Raw genomic sequence first — 20,971 nt, forward strand, 5'->3', positions numbered from 1 at the left:
TATTGCTGAGGGTTATGGTGGCTCAGGATGATCTCTCTCAGTGGTTTCTCTGGCCTGAAGCTCTATTCATGTCGGGATTTATATGTTCTCTGCAGTGCTGCATGCATTAGTGGTTCTTGATGTTCTCTCTTGGTTAATTCTTATATCAGAGTTCCAGTCACGCTTGGATTTATGACTTTATGAGCTTCATACGTTTTCACCTTCTTCTTGGGATTTGACGCTTCTCTGACTGGATCTGGATTGTTGTCCTCCATCTGTGCTTCGACCGTTTTGGCACAGTGATTTTCCATCCGGATACTATTTTGACTGCGGGATCATTTATTGCAGACCAATCTCAAACTAGGATGTCCTTTTCAGATTGGACTTACAGTGACAGACGGCTCAGAGATAGGTACAATCTGTGGTCTTTTGCACCTACATCTGAGTTGGATCTTTGTTGTTTAGATAGACTTCGATTTGCTTTGATGTACTTAGCGCTGATCTTAGATGTTCATTTTTATTATGCGCTTTTCTTAGGGATTAGATTTTGGCAGAAGTATTTGCCACCCTAGGTCTTTTCGTTATTTTTGTTTTGCTGTTGTGATTGTATAGCCTTTTGCGGATGTCTTGACACCGTGTCCCTCCCATTAGGTTTTATTTGTACTGATCGTTTGTTGTATATAAAAAACAAAAAAAAAAACCCTAAACCCTAAACTAGACCCAAAAAATGCTCTCAAAAAACATTCACTAAAAGCGTGAGAAAAAACACACTACTTTTGCCACTATTCACGTCCAATTGCCACCATGCTACCGCCGCCGGATCCCGGCCGGCAACCTCAATCACCAAAACCGCCGTCCTCCGGCGACCCCCCCCGCAAAATTTCAAAACAAAAGGATTCCGGCAACCCCTTCGTTTTCCCGATCGAACTCGCATCTCCTTTGACTCTTGTTTCGCCGGCGCCGGTCTCTGCACTTCCCGACGCCGGACTTGGTCCACCAGAATCGTCTCTTCCTGATGAAGCTTTTACCACCCCTCCACGACCTCATACCTCCGCCGTTCAGGAGTTATCACCGATTCAATCCACGACGGCACTGTTCAATTCGCAGGTGGAGTGTATTTCGCAGATTCTGGCCGATTCCGGCCACCTCTGTTCAAAAGGGACCCCGATCTGGAATCCTCTCTCTAACACAAAGCCATTGCCACCGGAATTCGCTCCAACGGTGTTCTCCTCAGGCGGTAATTTCAGATCTAAGATTGCCGTGTCGGACGCCTTGTTTACGTCCTCTTCTGGTTCAAATTCCGGCGCCGTCCCGGCGATTTTTTTCAATCAAACTTCTAGTGTTCTTCGTCCAGACATGGGTAAGAGCCCTGTAAAATCAATTTGTGATAATTCCACCGTAGTCGGAAACGCCCAAATCTCGATTTCATCTCAATTTCCAGCTACTGTTTCCTCTGATTTACCCTTGCCGACGTCCGGTTCCGCTCCGACTGGTCCCTTTTCTGTGCTCTTCTCGTCGGCGCCATTCCACGGTGGGTCTTCGATCGGAAAGTCAATCGGAAAGTCAACGGTCAACTCTTCGCAGTCAAACCCGAGAGCTCGAAAAGTCAATTCTGCAATTCCAGGTACTTCTTCGGGTTTTTCTGGCCCCTCTGCATCTGTTACACCTCCCCTGTCTTTTCGAGATGTTTTGGCCCCGGCGTCCTCCCGGGCGACTAAGAACAGTTTCGAGGACGTTCTTGGGTCGATGGATGAGATGCTCGCACCGTTCTTTAGGGATGGTAAACCGGGCATTCGCTTCTCGGATGAGATCATATCCTCTTTATCTGCACCGTTCAAGTTTGCTCTGGTCGGTAAAATTACTGGAAACTGGTCGGTTGTGCCCAATCATGCTATCTCTGCGGCTTTTGCCAAATTTGGTTTTGGGCGACCGTTTAATTTGAAATTCTTGCCACGAGGATTCCTTGTGATTGTCCTCTCATGCGAGGAGGATTATGGCCGTCTATGGGCTAAGGGCAGTCTGTTTATTGGTCCAGTTGGTATCAGATTCTCCAAGTGGACCCCTGAGTTCAATTTCCAGGCGGAGTCTCCGCTTGCCCCTGTTTGGGCTCGACTTCCGGAGTTACCACTCCATCTATATGACAAGAAGAGCCTTTGCGCTCTTGCTAAGCTTTTGGGCACTCCCATTAAGATTGATGATCACACAGCAGATGTCACTCGTGGGGCCCTTGCCCGCGTTTGTGTGGAGATCAATGTTTTGGAGCCCCCTATCCAGTCCATATGGGTATCTTGGGGTGATCACATACAAGATATCGAGGTCGTTTATGTAAAGATACCAGCTTATTGCACTGATTGCAAGATGTTGGGGCATGCGACCAGTGTATGTTATTCGCACGGAAAGAACCCCCGCCCAGTCTGGACCAGACCTTCTGGTCCTGTTCACCCGCCTCAGTTAGATACTGCGTGCATTACACCACCTGAGGGTGTGGCTCTTGATTTGCTCTGGGTCCTCAGGACCCGAATCCTGAGCCATTTGTTGGCCCTAAGCGCAGGAGGAGGAGGCGGGCTGCGCCTTGTGGTCCTCCTGTGAGGGCTCCTCCTGCTGGGCATGTTGTTCCGACGGGCACCTCGAACGCTTTTGATGTCTTGTCTCCTTGGCATGCGGAGGCGGAGCGAGGTAGTGGTTCCAGGGTGGTTTGTGATAGCCCTGATGATGTTTCCCACTTTGGGGATGTGGGAGCTGGTTTTCCTGGAGATGCTCATATGGAGCAGAATCTTCCCGTAGGAGTTGGACTTGTTTGTTCAGGACCTCCCATAATTGTGATGCTCCCTTCGGGCACGGCCGGTGTGCATGCCCAGTCTCATGATCGGGTTCTTGAGGAGGAGGATATTATCCCTTTTCAGGATTGTGTGGATGAGCTAGGCTCTCCGTCAGCTGGAGAGGCTCCGGTGTTTGCTGGTTCTGTTCTGTGTCTGGAGAATCACAGTAGCCACTCGATTCCCTCCCTCCCTGGCTCTCTGGAGGTTTCCTCCATGGTGGAGGAATTTTTTATTCGATAGGGGCCCCCTGTCTGTGAGCAGGTTGCTAGACAGGTGTCTGAGGAGGACCCCGGATCGGGGTTTGATAGACGCTCTGCGTCTAGTGTTCCGTACAAAGGTATGTCTGATGTGAAGAAGAGAAAGCAGGACGATCTTGATGATTCGTCCAAGAGGCGACAGGGTGATCCTGATGCCTACCCTTTATGAATTACATGATCTGGAATATCCGGGGACTTCGGAGCTCGGAGTCCCAGCAGAGGCTTCATGCCTTTATGAAGAAGAAACAGGTTAAGGTTCTGGCTATTTTGGAGCCGATGATTGAGTTAGACCAAAGATTTATGACTCGCCGTTTGGGCTTCTCTAAAGTCATTTCGAATCTTTCTGGTCACATCTGGGTTTTTTTCTGCTGATGTGAGGGCTGAGTGTGTTTTTGATCATGCTCAGTTCCTGCACATCAAGGTGTCTGCATTTTTTTTGCCGACTGAGATTTTTTGCTCATTTGTGTATGCCAGATGCGACTACATTGAGCGTAGAGATCTTTGGGCTTCCCTTCTTCAAGTTAAGCCTACTCTGAGTCCTTGGCTGGTTGGGGGCGATTTTAATGTCGTCAGGGATGCTTCTGAGTGTTTGGTCACCCGTGGTGGTAGGATGCTACCCATGGAGGAGTTCAACACTTTTATTTTGGATTCCGATCTGGTTGATGCTGGTTTTGAGGGGTCTTCATTCACTTGGACGAATAAGACCATTTGGAAGCAGTTGGACAGGGTTATGGTTTCCGTTGATTGGGGTGATCAATTCAGCTCCATTCGAGTTGAACATCTCGCCCGTACTGTTTCTGACCACTGTCCGCTTTTGGTTACCGCTCCAGTTTTTGCTCGTGGGCCGAGTTCGTTTTGCTTTCAGCGTATGTGGATTCGGTATCATGGTTTTTTGCAGACAGTTAGGCTTAATTGGAATTTGCCTTGCAATCTGAGTGGCTTGCCTCGCCTTTTTGCTAAGCTGAAGCGCCTCAAGGATCACCTCAAGTGGTGGAATCAGGATGTTTTTGGGAACATCTTCGATAAAATTCTTATGGCTGAGAGGGCTGTTCGATCTGCTGAGGCTGTCTGTGAGGCCGATCCCTCTGAGTTGAATTGGGCTTCCCTGTCTGATCGCAATGAGGATCTGGCTCGTGTTACCGCTATGGAGGCGGATTTTTGGAAACAGAAAGCTGCTTGTCACTGGTTAGAGGATGGTGAGCGTAATACAAAACTCTTTCACAACATGGTGAAGAAGAAACGAGTGACGAATAAGATTTTCCGCATCAGGGATAATGAGGTCTGCCTGACATCTCCTGAGTTGATTCAGCAATCGGGAGCCTCGTTTTTTCAGGATTTACTTATGGGGGAACCCTCTGCGCTTGCCTGTCCTGATTTTTCGGAGTTCCCCTCGCTTATTTCTACTGTGGAGAATGATGGTAATGCTGCGACCCCTTTTTTGGAGGAGGTCCGTGCGACCGTCTTCTCCATTCATCCTGATAGTGTAGCTGGGCCTGATGGATTCTCTTCGGCGTTCTTTCAGCATTGCTGGGAGATTGTTCATCAGGATGTTTATGATGCTGTCCTGGACTTCTTCCGGGGTTCTCCTCTCCCCCTGGGCTTTACTGCCACTACGATTACTCTGATTTCCAAAGTTGAGGGTGCACATGCTTGGTCGGATTTCCGTCCGATCAGTCTGTGCAATGTCTCGAACAAGATCATATCTAAGCTGTTGTACTATCGGCTGAGGGTTGTGGTGGAGAGACTTATTTCTTCGAATCAGAGTGGTTTCGTTCCGGGTCGGATGATTTCTGATAATATTCTCCTTGCTCAGGAGCTCACTCACAGTCTCACTCTCCCCACTCGTGGCGTTAATGTTATTCTGAAGTTGGATATGGCTAAGGCCTATGACAGGGTCCAGTGGTCTTTTCACTTTGAGGTTTTGAGACACTTTGGTTTCTCGGAGCGGGTTATGGCGCTGGTCTCGGCTTGCATATCTCACTGTCATTTCTCCATTAACATCAATGGCTCTCTCTCGGGGTTCTTTGGTTCCACTAGAGGCCTCAGACAGGGCGATCCCTTGTCCCCCATTCTTTTTATATTGGGGGCGGAGTACCTTTCGCGAGGCCTTGACCGTCTCTTCCTGCAGCATCCTACGCTCAGGTACCGCTCCGGATGTGATATTCTAATTTCCCACCTGGCGTATGCTGATGATATCATTATTTTCGCCAATGGTGGGTCCCGTGGGATGCAACGTCTTATGGACTTTTTGCATCATTATGAGAATTTCTCGGGGAGCTGGTGAATGCTGTTAAAAGTTATGTGATCTTGCCTCCGAGTTGCTCTACGCACCTCTGCTCCCGGATTTTGCGCATCACCAAGTTCGCGGAGGGTCACTTGCCCCTCAAGTACCTCGGGGTCCCCTTGTTTAGGTGGAATCGTGTTTGTTCCCTTTTTTAGCCCCTCCTACAGTCTGTTCGTAGGAAATTAGAGGGTTGGGAGCTTCGGACGCTTTCCCCGGGTAGCCGTATGACCCTTATCCGCAGTGTGCTCCTCTCCTTGCCGATTTATTTGTTTCAGGTTATTCAGCCACCGCTTGATGTCTTGGAGAAACTTGAACTGGTCTTCAATGCCTTTCTCTGGGGTTCGCAGCCCTTGGAGAAGAAATGACATTGGGCCAGGTGGCCTCGGGCCTGCCTTCCAGTGTTGGAGGGTGGTCTTGGCTTCTGAAGATTGAAAGATCTGGTGGAAAGCTTTTCTATTAAGTTGTGGTTCAGATTTAAGCAGGGCTCCTCTCTCTGGGCGAGATTCCTTTTACGGAATTATTGCCAACTGGATGCTCCTGCTTGCGTTCCTCATTGTGGTTCTATATCCCCCACCTGGCATCGTCTCCTACGGATCCCCCCTCGCGCGGAGCCTGGTATTCGCTGGCGCGTTGGCCTTGGAGACGTGTCCTTTTGGGATGACATTTGGTTTTGGGACACACCTCTGTCCAGTCAGTGTGAGGTCCGTGGGGGCCGTGATGTTTGGGTTTTTCACTTTTTGTCTGAGGGGGCATGGGATTTTGATCTTCTATGCTCTATGATGGCCCCCTCTATTTCAGAGGCGATTACTCTGATCCCGATCTCCTTTGACGAGCCTGACCTGGCTCTTTGGATTCATAGTTCTGATGGTGCTTTCTCGGTTAGATCTGCTTGGGAGCTTGTCCGATTGAGAGACCCGGTTTCTGATATTTTGACTCCTTGCTGGGGCCGTTGGTTGAGGCCGACTATGTCTTTCTTCCTTTGGGGACTTTGGCATCAGTGGCTCTCGATGGATGATATACTCCAGCGTCGTGGCTTTCATTTGGATTCTCGATGTCAGTGTTGTGATATGTCAGAGACTTTCACACACGTATTTATTGATGGCCCGATTGCTCGTACAGTTTGGCATTTCTTTGGGGCCATCTTTCGTGTCCAGATCCCCTGCACTGGGGATTTCAGGTTGTTTCTCAGTGCTTGGAAGCAAAATCTTCATTGAGCACCTGGGGGTCACGTCAAGGAGTTTCTGCCATTTATTGTTTTGTGGTTTCTCTGGACGGCTCGTAATGATGTGAAGCACCGTCAGTTGCGTATCTCAGGAGAGACTGTGAAGTCTCAGATTTTGTCCTACCTGCGTCTCGCTCAGGCTGCTTTCATTGTTAAGCCCAAGCACTGGCTTGGTGTTTTTGAGGCGGCGAGATCGCTGGGTTTTTTTGTTGGCTTTCAGCGCACCCATAGGCTAGCGATTGTCTGGTGGCTCTGTCCACCTCCTGGGTGCTTTAAGCTGAATATTGATGGGAGTTCGAGAGGCAATCCGGGGGAGTCATCTGTTGGTGGTATTGTTCGTGATTTTTATGGCAGGGTGTTGCTTTCCTTCAGCGAGTTTATCGGAGTTGGGACCAATGTCTGGGCGGAGCTTTGGGCGGTTTGGAGGGGCTTTTTATCTGTTCTGATCTTGGTCTTTTTCCCCTTTGGGTTGAGATCGATTCTCAGATATCTCTTTAGATCCTTCGATCTCATCAGTGCCATTGGGATCTTCATCATACAGTCACCCGGATTCTGGTTCTTTTGAGGGGGCGGGCTGTTCATTTCTCACATACTTTCCGGCAGGGAAATTCTGTGGCGGATGCGTTGGCGGCGAGAGCTCATACCCTTAGGGTTTATACCTTAGAGTTAGGTCCTTCCCTTCCCAGACATATTTCCATCCTGACCCGCTCGGATATCTCCGGGATTCCCTACATTCGATACAGATGTTCTTAGCTTTTTGCAGCCCTTTCTTTTTTTTGGATCCATTTCTTGTTTTTTTATATATGCATTATTTCTTTTGTAGGTACTGCTTTTTGGGAGTTTGTTCTTCTCTCTTTTTGACAGGTGTGTGCGAGTGGGTCCAGACACTTGCACCCTTCATGCTTTTTTTTTTTTGGATTTGGGTGGACTCCAGTACCTTCTTAGTTGGTGCTTTTCTTTGGTCCACTCCTGTTCTCTGGCGGGCGTTCTCTACGGGCTTCTCCTTGTCCGCCGACTTTTCTCTTTGACTTGCCGAGTGTTGTGGTGGCTCTGAATGATTTCTATCAATGGTTTCTCTGGCCCGGGGCTCCATTCATGTCGGGACTTATCGGTTATATATTTTGCTGCGCGTATTGGTGGCTCTGGATGTTCTCTCTTAGTTGTTCTTTTTTCAGAGTTACAGTCATACGATTCATACTTGTACTTCTGACTTTATGAGTTCAGGCCGTTATCACTCTCTTCTTGGGTCTTGGAGCTTCTCTGACTTGAGCTGGATTGCGGTCTTATTTTTGTGCCTCGACTATTTTTGTATAGTGATTCTCCAGCTGAATACTATTTTTTTAACTCCGGGATCCTGTACAACTGATCGATCTCGGATTAGGATGTTCTTTTCAGTTTGGCATTACATTGACAGACAGCTCAAAGATGGGTACCATCGGTGGTATTTTGCACCTACTTCTGAGCTGGATCTTTGCTGTTTACATAGGTTTCGATTTGTTTTCATGTATCTAACGATGTTCTTAGGTGCTCTTTTGTATTATGCTTTTTACTTAGGGATTAGCTTTTGGCTCGTGTATTTGCCACCCTAGGTCTTTGTTTTTATGTTTTGTATGACTAGCCTTTAGAGAGGTTTGGTTTAATCCTCCTCTCTTAAGGTGTTATCTTGTATTGCTGTTTTGATGATATATACAGGTAGGGTCTGTCTAACCCCACCGCTTCCGGTGGTGTTTTATTTAAAAAAAAAACCCTAAACCCTAAACGCTAAACCAAAACCAACCCCGAACCCCGAAATTTTTTCTCTGAAGTGAATAGTGCCAAAACATCGCCTAAAAATCTCCTAAAAATCTCCCCCATGTCCGCGCCGGATTCCGGCCCGCCAACAGTACGATCAAGTGCGCCTCATGGAGGCAAGCATGCTATAAAAGTTTCAGGTCCATCGGAGCAATATATCTCGGCCAAATCGACGTCCTATTGCCCGAAAATTGCGCAGAATCCGGTGGACGAAATCGTGCCGGTGTCCAGTTTTCCTTTGCCGACGAATCTTAGTTCATCTGAATCGTCTCCTCAAGGCGCTCCTTGTGTTCAAATTTCAGCTCAATCGGAGTTCATTTGCTCACCCAAATCGGCCGGCGAAGTGACGCATGTACTGTTCAAACGGAATCCGAGTAGTCTTTCATCGATTCCGGCCAGCTCCGACGTCCTGTCTCCGATCAAAGCCTCGATCTGGAATCCTTGTTCCACAACGAGACCAATGGGCCAGGCCCCGTTGTCCAATTCATTGCCGTCTGCCGTGAATTTCAGATCTACGTTTGGGACTCCCCAAACCCTTGCGCCGTCTACTTCTATCGTCAATTGCTCCGGAAGTCCTAATCCAAATTTAATTTCCTCTTCACAGTGTGATTTCCAGGTCATGGGTAACACGATGGTACCTTCAATTTCAAAAATGGATTGCGGAATCAAAAACACCCAATTTCATGATTTTCAAGTGAGTTCGTTGCCGAGTTTGTCCCGAGTCACTCCTATTTCGGCCGATTCTAATAGTTTTTTGGCCTGTTCTGGTTTCCTCTTCTCGTCGCCGGCCCTCGGTTGTGCTCCGACAGGTGACTCGCAAGTGAACTCGGTCGGCTCACTGAGTTCACTCCGCCGAGTTGAACCGGCAGTTTCTCCTTCGCGTATTGCTGCATCGGTTGTTCCAACGGATATTACTGACCATTCTTTGAAGGTTCCTTGTCCTCCTACGGTCTCTTTTAAGGATATATTGAAGCGTTCGTCTCCGATTTTGCAGGATCATAGTTTTGCAGACATTGCTGACTCAATGGACGAAGTGCTAGCTCCGAATGTTCGTGACGGGATTCCCGGTATTTTGTTCCCGGATCAGGTTATTTCGTCCCTATCTGCTCCTTTTAAGTTTGCTTTGGTATGGCGTATCACTGGGAACCGGGGTTTGACTCCCAATACTGATATTTTATCTGCTTTGTCTTGTACTGGTTTGTTGGGTTCTCATACTGTTCGTTTTCTTCCTCGTGGGTATATGGTTCTCACCCTTTCCTATGAGGAGGATTATCTGAGGTTTTGGACTCAGCCTGTAGTTTCAATTCGGTCTATTGTGATTCATTTTTCTAAATGGACTCCTGAATTCAAGTTTGAGGTGGACTCTCCTATTGCTCCGGTTTGGGTAAGATTTCTTGATTTGCCCTTGCATCTCTATGCTAAACAGAGCTTGTATCCACTTGCTAAACTTTTAGGTAATCCTGTCAAGATTGATGAGATTACTGCTGAGGGTACCAGAGGTTCTTTTGCTCGGGTTTGTGTTGAGATTGATGTTCTTCAGGCACGTCCGGAGCATATATGGGTTGGTGGGGAGATCATAGTCATGTCGTTGAGGTGGTCTATGAGCAAGTTCCCCATTATTGCACTCATTGCCAGTTGTTGGGGCATTCACTTGATTTTTGTTCTCGTAATGGCAAATCTTCTATTCCACGGAGGTCCCGTCCTAATGGTAATGATGTTGTATCTGATTCACCTGTGCAGATTCTTATCGTGTCATCACAGGGTGTTACTACTGATCCACCTCCGTCTAGTGTTACTGATTTTACAGAGCATGTTTCTAAGCGTCCACAGCGTTGGCCTTTTCTGAGGAAAGATCCGAATAGGCCTATTTCTACGAAGAATTATTATGAGGTCCTGCAGGATTTACCTAATGATTCTTGTCCTGGTGAGTCTTCGGGTGTTGTGAAAACCCGTCCCATCAAGGTCAAGTCTCTTTTGAGTATGCTTGCGATGGAGCAAAATGCTAGAGGAGGGTATCTATCTCCACTAGTTGTGGCTTCAGTTATCTCATCTCAGGCCACAGGTATGGTTGAGGTGGTGTCTCCTGCTGTTGCAGTTATTTCTGAACCCGTAGTTGTTCTAGTTCCGGTGGTTGAGCCTGCTCCTGCCGTCCAAGATTCTGTGGTTGATACTACTGCTTCTCTTATGATGACTTCATTTGTGGTGGGTTCAGGGAGTGTGGGATGTGAGGAAGGTGATGTGTCTTCTTCTACCACTGCCTGTTTATCTTTAACGCTTCCCGACCGTACGTGATCTTAGCAGTGGCGGTATTACAGACAGAAGGCGGCTCAGGCGGGTTAGCCCTATGGGCGACCTCCTGATCCAGGATGATATTGTTTTTCGCCTTTTGGGCAATATGTGGTGGGCATTCACTGCAGAGTTATCCTTGCCCACCATTTTGTTTTATTTTGCTGGATGTATTCTGGGGCACCCGCTGTTTGTTTGTTTTTTGTTCTGTTGTATTTCGGGTTGCCCTGTTGTAGTATGTCTTTATTTATGCTTTGATGTTTATTGTATAGCCTTTTTGCGGAGGTCTTGGCCTAGTCCCCCTCCCATTAGGTGTTATTTGTTCTGCTCTTTTGTTGTATATACTGGTAGGGGTCCACCTAACACCCCACTTCCAGCGGTGTTTCTGCTTAAAAAAAACCTTAACCCTAAACGGCGCACCCTGCCTGCGCCTTCTCTCGTGGTTCTATATCCCCTACTTGGCTCCGTATCCTTCATATTCCGCCCCGTGCAGAGCCTGCTATGTTTTGGCGGGATGGTTTGGGCGATGTTTTTTTTTTGGGACGATATTTGGTTTGGGGACTCCCTTTTGTCGAGTCAGAGTGAGGTTAGAGGGGCCCGCGATGCCTGTGTATCATATTTTCTTTAAGAGGGGGCTTGGAATTTTGATCTCCTTTACTCGGTGGTTGCCTCCTTTGTGACTGAGGTGATTTCTCTGGTTCCAATCGCCTATGGTGAGCCTGATGTGGTTCGTTAGATTCACAGTTTTGACGGTGCTTTTTCGCTGAAATCTGCGTGGGAGCTTGTTTGTTTGAGAGACCATCCATCTGATATCTTGACTCCTTGCTAGGGCAGCTGGTTGCGGCCAACTATGTCATTCTTCCTTTGGGGATTTAAGCATCACTGGCTCCCGGTTGATGATGTGCTTCAGCATCGTGGCTTTGAGTTAGCTTCCAAATGCCAGTGTTGTCATACGTCGGAGACATTCACTCACATTTTCCTCGATAGCCAGATTGCTCGATCTGTCTGGCATTTCTTTGGGGCAATTTTTCATGTCCGGATTCCCCACACTAGGATTTTAAATTGTTCCCCAGTGCTTGGAAGAGGAACCCTTTCTGGACACGCGGTGGCCATGTGAATAAATTTTTGGATTTTTATTGTGTTGTGGTTTCTCTGGATGGCTCGTAATGATGCGAAGCATCATCATTTGCACATTTCAAGGAAAATTGTAAAGTCCCCGATTATGTCTTACATGTGTATTGCCCATGCTGTGCGTACTGTCAAGCCCCACCATTGGGTGGGTGTCTCTCATGTGGCGATATCACTGGGAATCTCGATTGTTTTTCATAGAGTTCGTAGGACGATGATTGTCTGTCGGCTTCGGTCGCCTTCGGGGTGTTTTGAGCTGAATATTGATGGAGCTCGAGAGACAATCCTAGAGATTCTACTGTTGGCGGCGTGGTTCATGATGACTCCGGGCGGGTCCTTGTTCAGTGAGTTCATTGGGGCTGGGTCTAATCTCCGGACAGAACTTTGGGGGGTTTGGAGGGGTGTTCTCCTTTGTTCCGATCATTCTCTTTTTCCCATTTGGATCGAGCTTGACTCTCAGACTTCCATTCATATCCTCCACTCATGTCGGTGTTGTTGGGGTTTAGATCATATTGTTTCTCGGATTTTGACTCTCTTGAGGGGGCATACGGTTCATATCTCGCATATTTTCCGGGAGGGTAATTCGTGGCGGTTGCTTTGGTGACGAGGGCACATACCTTTAGGCAGTATACCTTAGACTTAGATCCTTCCCATCCTAGCCAGTTAGATCCTTCCCTTCCAAGCCACATCTCCAACCTTGCACGTTCTGATATATCAGGGCTCTCCTACCTGAGATCCAGATATTCTTAGCCCTTTGCAGACCATTCTATTATTTGACTCTCTTTCTTTATATTGGTATCTCTATATATATGTATATTTTCCTTTGCAGGTACTTTTGATATCATGGGGTTGTCTTTCCTCCTCCTTTCCAGATTTTATGTAGACACTTGCACTCTTCCTGTTTTTCTTCTTTTAGTTCTGGGTAGGCCCCAGCAGCTTCTCGGTCGGTGCTTCTCTTTGGCCAACCCCGGTTCAGGCGGGCGCTTACTGCATCTTCTCCTTGCCCACTAAGCTCTCTCGATGAGATGTTTTTCACTTTTTTTAGCTACTTTAGTGCTAGTGGGCCCAGACACTGGCACTCTTTGGGGCTCCTGGTTTTTGTGGGTTGGATTTCGGTACCTTCTCTTTTGGTATCTTCTTTGGGTCGTGCAAGTGGGGCCAGACACTTGCACGTTTTTGCGGTCTTTGGCCTCTCGTGAGATTGATTCCCGTACCTTCTCATTTGGTACTTTCTTGGGTTCAATCCGGTTCTAAACGGGCGTTTACTGCAGGCTTCTTCTTGCCCACCATCTCTTCTATACTACTTTCGAGCTTCTCTGTGGTTCCTCCTACTCTATTCAAGTGATATTTTCTATCGCGGAGCTCCATATACTTTTGAAGTTTTTTGGACATAGGCTTTGTGGTCTCGTACCGCTTTTGACTCATCATAGTTGCAAGTCCTTTTTGACAGTTTATGCTATACAAGCATATGGATCTTAGTTGGGTGCCTCTCCTTGACCTTCTCTCCTCACTTAGTGCGTCTTCATTTGACTTGATTATTTTGTCGTTATCGGCGCTGTTATGGTATTGTTTAGTCTTTTAGGGCACCTTTGTTTTTCTAGCGTTAGTATTTGTATATTTTCTCCTACCCTAGATTTTCTGGTATTTGTATTTTCTTTTAAGTTTTTTGGGGAGGTCTTGGCCTAATCTCCCTCTTCTTAGGCTTGTATTCTGTATCTTTCTTTTTTGTTGCTATAGACATATAGAGGTCCACCTAACCCCCTGCTTCCAACGGTGTTCTCCCGGAAAAAACCCATAAACCCAAAACCCAAAACCTCTAAACCATAACCCCAAACCCTACCCAAATCCCTAAACCCTAAAAAACCCAAAACCCCAAACCCGAAACCCTAAACTCGAAACCCTAACCCCCATGCTTATGGCGGTGTTTCTGTTTTAAAAAAACCCTAAATCTTAAACCCCAAACCCTAAACCACAAAAAAAAACCCAAAATCCTAAACCCGAAACCAGCCAAAAAAAATTCTCTAGTGTGAATAGTGTTCCAAAAAACGCCCAAAATCGCCCAAAAAATTGCCCCATGTTGGCGCGGATTTTTAGCCGGCCAATGGTACCGTCAGATGCGCCTCGACGAGAAGAGGCTACTATGAAAATATCAGGTCCATAGGAGCAGGTTCGCTTGCCCAATTTCACGTCCAAATTCTCGAGAAACCTGCAATTTCTGACGAATGTGATCGCTCAGGCCACCGTTTATCGTCCGATTTCGATTTATACATCATCTAGAATTCTGCTTGTCCACCCTTTTGTCTTCTTTTGATTGATATATTCCGGGACGCCCGCTGTTTTATTGGCTTTTTGTTTTGCTGTATTCCGGGTTGTCCCGCTGTAGTATGTCGTTATTTATGTTATGATGTCACGATTGTATAGTCACTCCCATTGGGTTTTCTTTGAACTGCTCTTTTGTTGTATATACTGGTAGAGATACGCCTAACCACCCAGCTTCCGACAATGTTTCTTTTTTTAAAAAAAAAAACCCTAAACCCTAGACCTTTTCTTTTGAAATGTTTGTTACCTCTTTCAAAATTTATGCAAAAATTCTCTTATTTATATACGAATATGTACATTTCAAAAGACTTATTTTATCTACACATCAATTTTAGATAATCAGTTTCAGATAATTTAGATATAGAGATCAGAATTCTAAGTTTTGTCAAATAGCAAAAAGGGAGAAATTGTTTGATAATATCATGTTTGGAAGCTTGACAAACCAATCAATAGACTAAGTATAACTGAAGTAGTTAAACTAAAGTTCTCAAAATATAAATAATTCTCAAAACTGATGAATCGAAGATTGACAAATCAACTGATACCAAAACTGAAGAGCAGAACTGAATGTGATATGATATAACATAACTGAAAACTGGAACTGAAGTTATAGAACATAAAAAATTAAAGGACATCAGTAAGAATTGATTAACAAGTATAGATCAGCTCAACTGATCAGTCGACCAGTTTGATTCCTGGTCAGTTGATCATGTCACAAGTTGCAGTTTGCAATTTCAGCAAACAAACTGACATACCGTATCTGAGCAAAACTTGACACATAACAGTCTCATGCATCGTACTACTGTCAGAAGGATGTCTACATTGACAAAAAGACGACTCAACGGACACCATTAATTAATGCATAAATGTTATCGTCGGAATTGAAAATTATATATAAATGAATAGTTTAGTTGTGAAAAAGAACAAAACAATAAACAATTTTCATGCAAACATCAATTACACAACTACTCAAAGAACAATCTATTTTTCAAGTCAGTTGCGATTCATTTTCAAACTTACATTCACTTTGCAAATCGCAATCTCAAGCTCATACTTCACTGAATTATTTGTAACAATCAGGCTACCTATTTGAGCTATTCAGTTATCAACTAATAAATTTTGTAAGTTTCAATTTGACAGTGTTTAAACCCAAAATGAAGTATATCATTACATTTTGTTGTAATTAATCAAAATATTTTAGTGAATATTTATCCTCGGGATAGAAGATATAACGTAATAGCATTTGAAATATCTGAATATCCATAAAAATTCTTGTTTTCATTCAGTTTTCACAGTACCCTAGCCAAAATATTCAAATCTATCCTTCAGTTTCTTTCCACACTATTTCAGTTAACTGATCAATATTGCAATATAAGATTTAGGAACTGACTCACATTCAACAAAGAACTCAAAAATCCAAAGAATTTATTCAACCATTTCTAAACATTTTACCTGAGTTAACTGATCCTAACATACCTAGATCATCCCGAACAATAGCCATCCCGAGCTTCGTAATTGCTCGGGATGTGATTTTCTGATATTCAACCTGGCTTAACCATAACAGACGGCTCCTCTAAGATTTTTTAATATATATATATATAATTTGCATCCTCATTCTAATCAGCTCTCTTAACGGATTGTAACATGCATTTGGTTTGACGAGTATTAAGCTGTTCAACATCCGACCGGCCCTCCTACAGCACCGACTCTTGAATGAGGCACCTCTTGCTTACAACTGACACGGGACCGACTCATCAAACTCACTGGGATGATGTGGCTTGCCTCGACCTGAAAAACTTAATCCACCAAAACTGAGACATATTTGTGTGCAATATCAGTTCGCAGAAAGTTAAAACAAGCATTCATCCTTTGAAAGATAGGAAGGATTCTTGAGAATCCACAACCACAAGTGATCGATAATTTGGCAGTAAAGATTCCAAAGACCAGGGCATACCTTCAGCTAAAATCGAATCGTCCGCCAGGTGGAAGTTGAATACCATTCCCCCCTCCAAAGTTAAAATTAGCCCGTGACTCGTCACCAGCAGGCAACGTTTCATTGTCCTCCTCAAGCCAATATGTCTCAAGCATTCTCACAGCCTTATCATATATTTCATTGTTATCATGAGATTGCAAATTTTCAATCTTCTCCAAGCCCTCAGAGTCATCTATGAGCAGTGCAAAATAGTTGACATCTCCAGTGTCACCTTTTTCAACTTCCCCGACTTTCAATATGTTTTCTAATCCTTCTAAGCATACAGTGACAATTCTTGGATCAGGAGAAACAAGAAGATCACACAGAGGCTTAATACAACTCTGATTCACCAAGTACCTGTAAAAATATACTAGTATATATCTCAGTGTGACAATCTTACGTAAAGTTTTCACCAGTTCACAAACACTAGACAGCACTATAGAATAGAGATATAGAATACTTGATTTGATCATTGGTTCCCCCAGAGGTAGCATTTGAAATAGCTCATGCAGCCTCTTTCTTTATCTCAAATTCAGCATTCTGAAGAAGATTGACCAGGGGGGGTATTAATCCAGCATCAATTACAGCCTGCAATACCAAAGCATGTTTCAGTACGAATGACCGATAGAAAGATAACACGGGAATGGCAATTTACACTCCTCCATATCAAGAAAAGAAACGGTTAGTCAAACCAACTGACTTACAAAGCAAACAACATATGAACATCCAATTGACAATAAAGATCATGATGAAAAGCTTGATAAAAACAAACAAATCTTTTGTATTATTGGTGAATCAATTCATGAAAAAGACAATTTTCATATATATTGATTATCTGGAAGAGAGAAAAATACAACCACTGATACACTTCTTTAGAAACAACATGGGTTTAAATCGAAAATACAATGTTTAATTCCAAAGCATCAAAGTCAAACGCATATTAAGACTTACGCTTTATGCTGGCAACTTTCAATTAAAACACTTGCCTGAATTTGTTCTCTGTTTCCAGCAGTAATATTAGAAAGTGTCCAGCATGCTTCTTTTTTTATGCTCTTTTTATGGTGGTGAGTCAACAGGCTCAACAGACAGGGAAGCACACCATGATCAGCAATATACTGGTGATAAAAATAACAGTTAAAGGTATATAATGCCCATCTAAGGCCTGATTTTCTCCAATTATGTAGAAATGCTAGCAGCTAAGTTATCACGAACAACCAAATGCAGGATAAAAATTTAACACCTGTGTTTGAACATCGTCCCCAGTCACAATATTCCCAACAGTACGAAGTGCAGGAATAAGCACTGATGGAGAAGGATGACTGAAACACAACATGTTTATTATTCAAATTTCTATTGCTTCAATTAGTAAAGCAATTCACAAATGTTATTCATAATTCCACTCACAGGAGGAGCTCAACAAGCCGTTGACAGACACCTGCCTCGATCACAGCTTGAATTTTGTCGTTTGTACCATCAGAGAGGTAGGAGAGGGCCCAACATGCATCGGTCAGAACCTCTTCATCATTTGAATAAACAAGGCGCTGGAGTGCTGGAAGCGCTGGTCTTACCTGATAAAAAAAATTCATAATAGTGCACCGTATAGTATATGATAACAAAAGAAGAAGTAAACCTCATCCAGACAAACCAAGCAAACAGAAACCTGCTCAAATGGTGGTTGTGGCTTGCCTCTGCAGAAGTTTGACAGTGTCCATGTGGCATTCCTAAGCATTGAAAGCTTGGCAAGTTCATTCAACTGAGAAAGCAAAGAAACCAATGCACCATGACCAAGAACAAGGTCACGATACTTAGGAGAATCGCCAGCAATATTACCCAATGCCCAGACAGCCTATATTTAAAGGCAAAAACAATATGTTTAAGAAAATAGATAATTCACAAGGAAACAAGAACAATCCTAATTTTTTAAATTAAACTGAAAATAATACCTGCTCACGCACATCATCGCTAGGGGAACCTAGAAGCTTACCAAAAATTGGGACTGCCCCATGATCGATAACCACCTTGGTGTTCTCAGATGTTCCAGAGGCAATGTTAGTGAGAGCCCAAGCAGCCTCAAACTGTAGCAAAATCAAATTTTATAGAAAAGAAGGGTGAATCATATATCAGGTCACAACTTTAAACCTGGAGCTGTGGGAAATCCTCCCTCGTAAGGAACTCAACAAAGCGAGGAACAACACCAGCTTGAATCACTTCTTCAATAGGAGGACTCCTCTCTGGTAATTTGGTTCCAAGACGATCAGTGGTCCATAAAGTCATGAACATGATTAGTGAGACTACAAGTCTTACCAATGGAAAGTAATTTACGGAATTGTATAATTGCTTCCAGCTGCAGATTGTTATCGTTTGACCAAACCCCAGCAACCATAGAAGGAAGACTCTCCAACTGCATGTGAATGAAAAGGTATTATTGACCATAAAAACCAAAATCATAGTTTGAAGATGTCGAAATAGTTAGGATTTGATAGAGATTTGATCTGCTCTATTTTGAACTAGGATCCTATATTATTGGTATGATAGGATATTTTCCAAATTTAGTGGAATTCAATATTTCTTTGTTGATCTATATAAAGTGTACTAATCCATGTCTTTAGAGAATAAGAAATAAGAGAATTATATGGTCGGCGCTACTTCTAGTAGTGAAGGCGCCGGTTCAAGCAATGATGGTGGAACTCAATCACATGTCAAACCCCTAAATTCACTTCAAATAACGATCCACAAATTGAATGGGAAAACTGGAGTGGGCACAATCAGTCCGACTTGTGATTGATAGAAAAGGAAAGCTAGGATTCGTGAACGGCGAAGTGAAAGCTCCGGCTTCGATTGACCCGAGATACAAGCAGTGGCGTTCCAAGAATTCATTGGTCACGGCATGGTTGATAAACTCGATGGAGCCAGCAATCGGTAAACCATTCATGTTTTTACCCACGGCCCGGGAGGTTTGGGAGACGGTCCGAGAAACCTACTCCGATTCTGAAAACTACTCTCAACTGTACGAGTTAAATACTCGGGTATGACAGACGCAACAAGGTAAAAAAGACGTCAAAACTTACTATAACAAGTTGACAGTTCTATGGCAGGAATTGGACCTCCTCGATGCATATGAGTGGTAGAGTAGCAAGGATTGTACTAGATACAAGGCAAAACTAGACAGATATAGGATGTTTGTCCTCTTTGCAGGATTAAACAAGGATCTGGATGAGGTTAGAGAAGGTGTACTTGGGCGAAAACCTCTGCCCAACCTTCGGGAGGTGTTTTCCGAGGTCCGACGTGAAGAAACTTGACGTCAAGTGATGCTGAAACATTCTGAAAACACCATGGAGTCTGAAAATTCAGCCCTTGTAAGTCGAGAGACAGGGTCTGATGGGAGTCCATTTTGCGATAAGTGCAAAAAGCCATGGCACACTATAGAAACATGCTGGAAAATACATGGGAAATCAGCCCATCTTAAGAAAAAATTTGGCACCAACAGATTGAATACTGATATTCGAGCTCTTCAAGCAGGTGGTGAAGCTTTTGGACTGCCCTCTACCTCCTCAGATTCTCTTCCCTTCAGCAAGGATCAGTTGGAGCAACTATTCCAATTATTTGATTATAGACGTGATAAATCCAAATCTCATGTTCCTTAGCCCAGACAGGTATTTATCCTTGTGCAAATATTGCTAATTCGACCACTAACAGTGTCTGGATTCTGAATTCTAGAGCAACAGATCATATGATAGGTTCATCGCAAGTGTTCTCCCCATATATTCCATGTGCAGGAAACCAAAAGGTTAAACTTGCTGATGGCTCTGTTGCATCTGTTGCAGGGAAAAGAATCTTTGTTATTTCCTCGTCTTTGATTCTTACAAATGTGTTACACGTCCCCCCCTCTATCATACAATCATTTGTCAATCAGCAAACTCACCATTAATCATACGTGTCGAGTCATATTTTTGTCATCTCATTGTGAATTTCAAGACCTAGCCTCGAGGAAGATAGTTGTCATTGCTAAACAGGATGGTGGTTTCTACTTTCTTACCACCAACTATTTCCTTGGCAAACGTGATCCAAACGAGTTTCTCACTTCTGTTCCCACTCAAGTGTCGATATTTTCTTCTGGCATAGTCGGTTAGGTCATCCGAACTTTATTTATTTAAAGAAAATTTTTCCAAAGTTGTTTATCAAAAAAAATATTTCTACTTTGAATAGTGAATTGTAATGACCAAAATCTTTATTTTAAATGAATTGCTAATTAAGAAATGATTAAAGGGTTGTTAATTAAACATTATTAAGGAATTGATAATTCAGGATCAACCTGTTGGGATTTACTGAATTTAAAATGGACAACCCAATATACTTCAGATTACATTATCCCGAGAAATCCAACTAGACGAATGAGATTTTGACGCGTGCAGATAAGATTGATTCGGATTTTATGAGCTAGTCTCGATGCAGCCTATAATGGAAGCTGGTTTATTTAGTTTCCTACTTCGCTTCCTTTAGAGAGAGTTCTGGTCATATAGGGCAGTTTGGTGTAGGGAAGTTTCGAAGCTAGTGTCGACTCGAGGGGTCAATGAACCGGGAGGCAGATCGAGACGTCATCAGCGGACTGACGACGGACGCATGTATAATTCTAAAGCCTTAAATAGTGATTTAAGGATTATTAGAAAGAACTTTGAAGCATGTTTGGTAATTCAGGATCTGGTTTGATAGTGATTTCGTTATATTGATATTGTCAAGGTTCAGACGAGTAAGCTTTCTGTCAGATTGTTTCAGTAAGGTACGTGATGTACTGACTGAGATATCCAAGCCTAGTATACACACTTATATGCTGCATATTTATCTGTTGCATGATACATGTTTTACTGCTTTGGCATATTATGCATGACATATCATGTTGAGCCTGATATTTTTTGA

At 44.0% G+C, this 20,971-nt stretch overlaps 1 protein-coding gene and 1 pseudogene across 1 annotated transcript; one reads left to right on the forward strand and one right to left on the reverse strand.

Annotated features, from left to right (window-relative positions):
* Positions 1 to 3,229: 3,229 nt before the first annotated feature.
* On the forward strand, positions 3,230 to 7,589 carry LOC142544503 (uncharacterized). Its single transcript, XM_075651546.1, has 8 exons — positions 3,230 to 3,339; positions 3,530 to 3,713; positions 3,774 to 5,335; positions 5,615 to 5,678; positions 5,822 to 6,457; positions 6,575 to 6,979; positions 7,385 to 7,425; positions 7,496 to 7,589. Exons 1-8 carry the CDS (start codon positions 3,230 to 3,232, stop codon positions 7,587 to 7,589), a joined length of 3,096 nt encoding a protein of 1,031 aa, XP_075507661.1.
* Positions 7,590 to 15,462: 7,873 nt separating this feature from the next.
* Positions 15,463 to 18,494, reverse strand: LOC142547813 (importin subunit alpha-2-like; annotated as a pseudogene).
* Positions 18,495 to 20,971: the final 2,477 nt, after the last annotated feature.

This window comes from Primulina tabacum, chromosome 5, assembly GCF_025594145.1.
Source record: "Primulina tabacum isolate GXHZ01 chromosome 5, ASM2559414v2, whole genome shotgun sequence".
Taxonomy (NCBI): Eukaryota; Viridiplantae; Streptophyta; class Magnoliopsida; order Lamiales; family Gesneriaceae; genus Primulina; species Primulina tabacum.

Coding starts and splice junctions, on each gene's coding strand:
- LOC142544503 (XM_075651546.1), top strand. CDS start 3,230: ATGATCTGGAATATCCGGGGACTTCGGAGCTCGGAGTCCCAGCAGAGG. Junction 3,340..3,529: donor ATTTTGGAGCCGATGATTGA/GTTAGACCAAAG, acceptor TGTGTATGCCAG/ATGCGACTACATTGAGCGTA. Junction 3,714..3,773: donor TTATTTTGGATTCCGATCTG/GTTGATGCTGGT, acceptor ATTTGGAAGCAG/TTGGACAGGGTTATGGTTTC.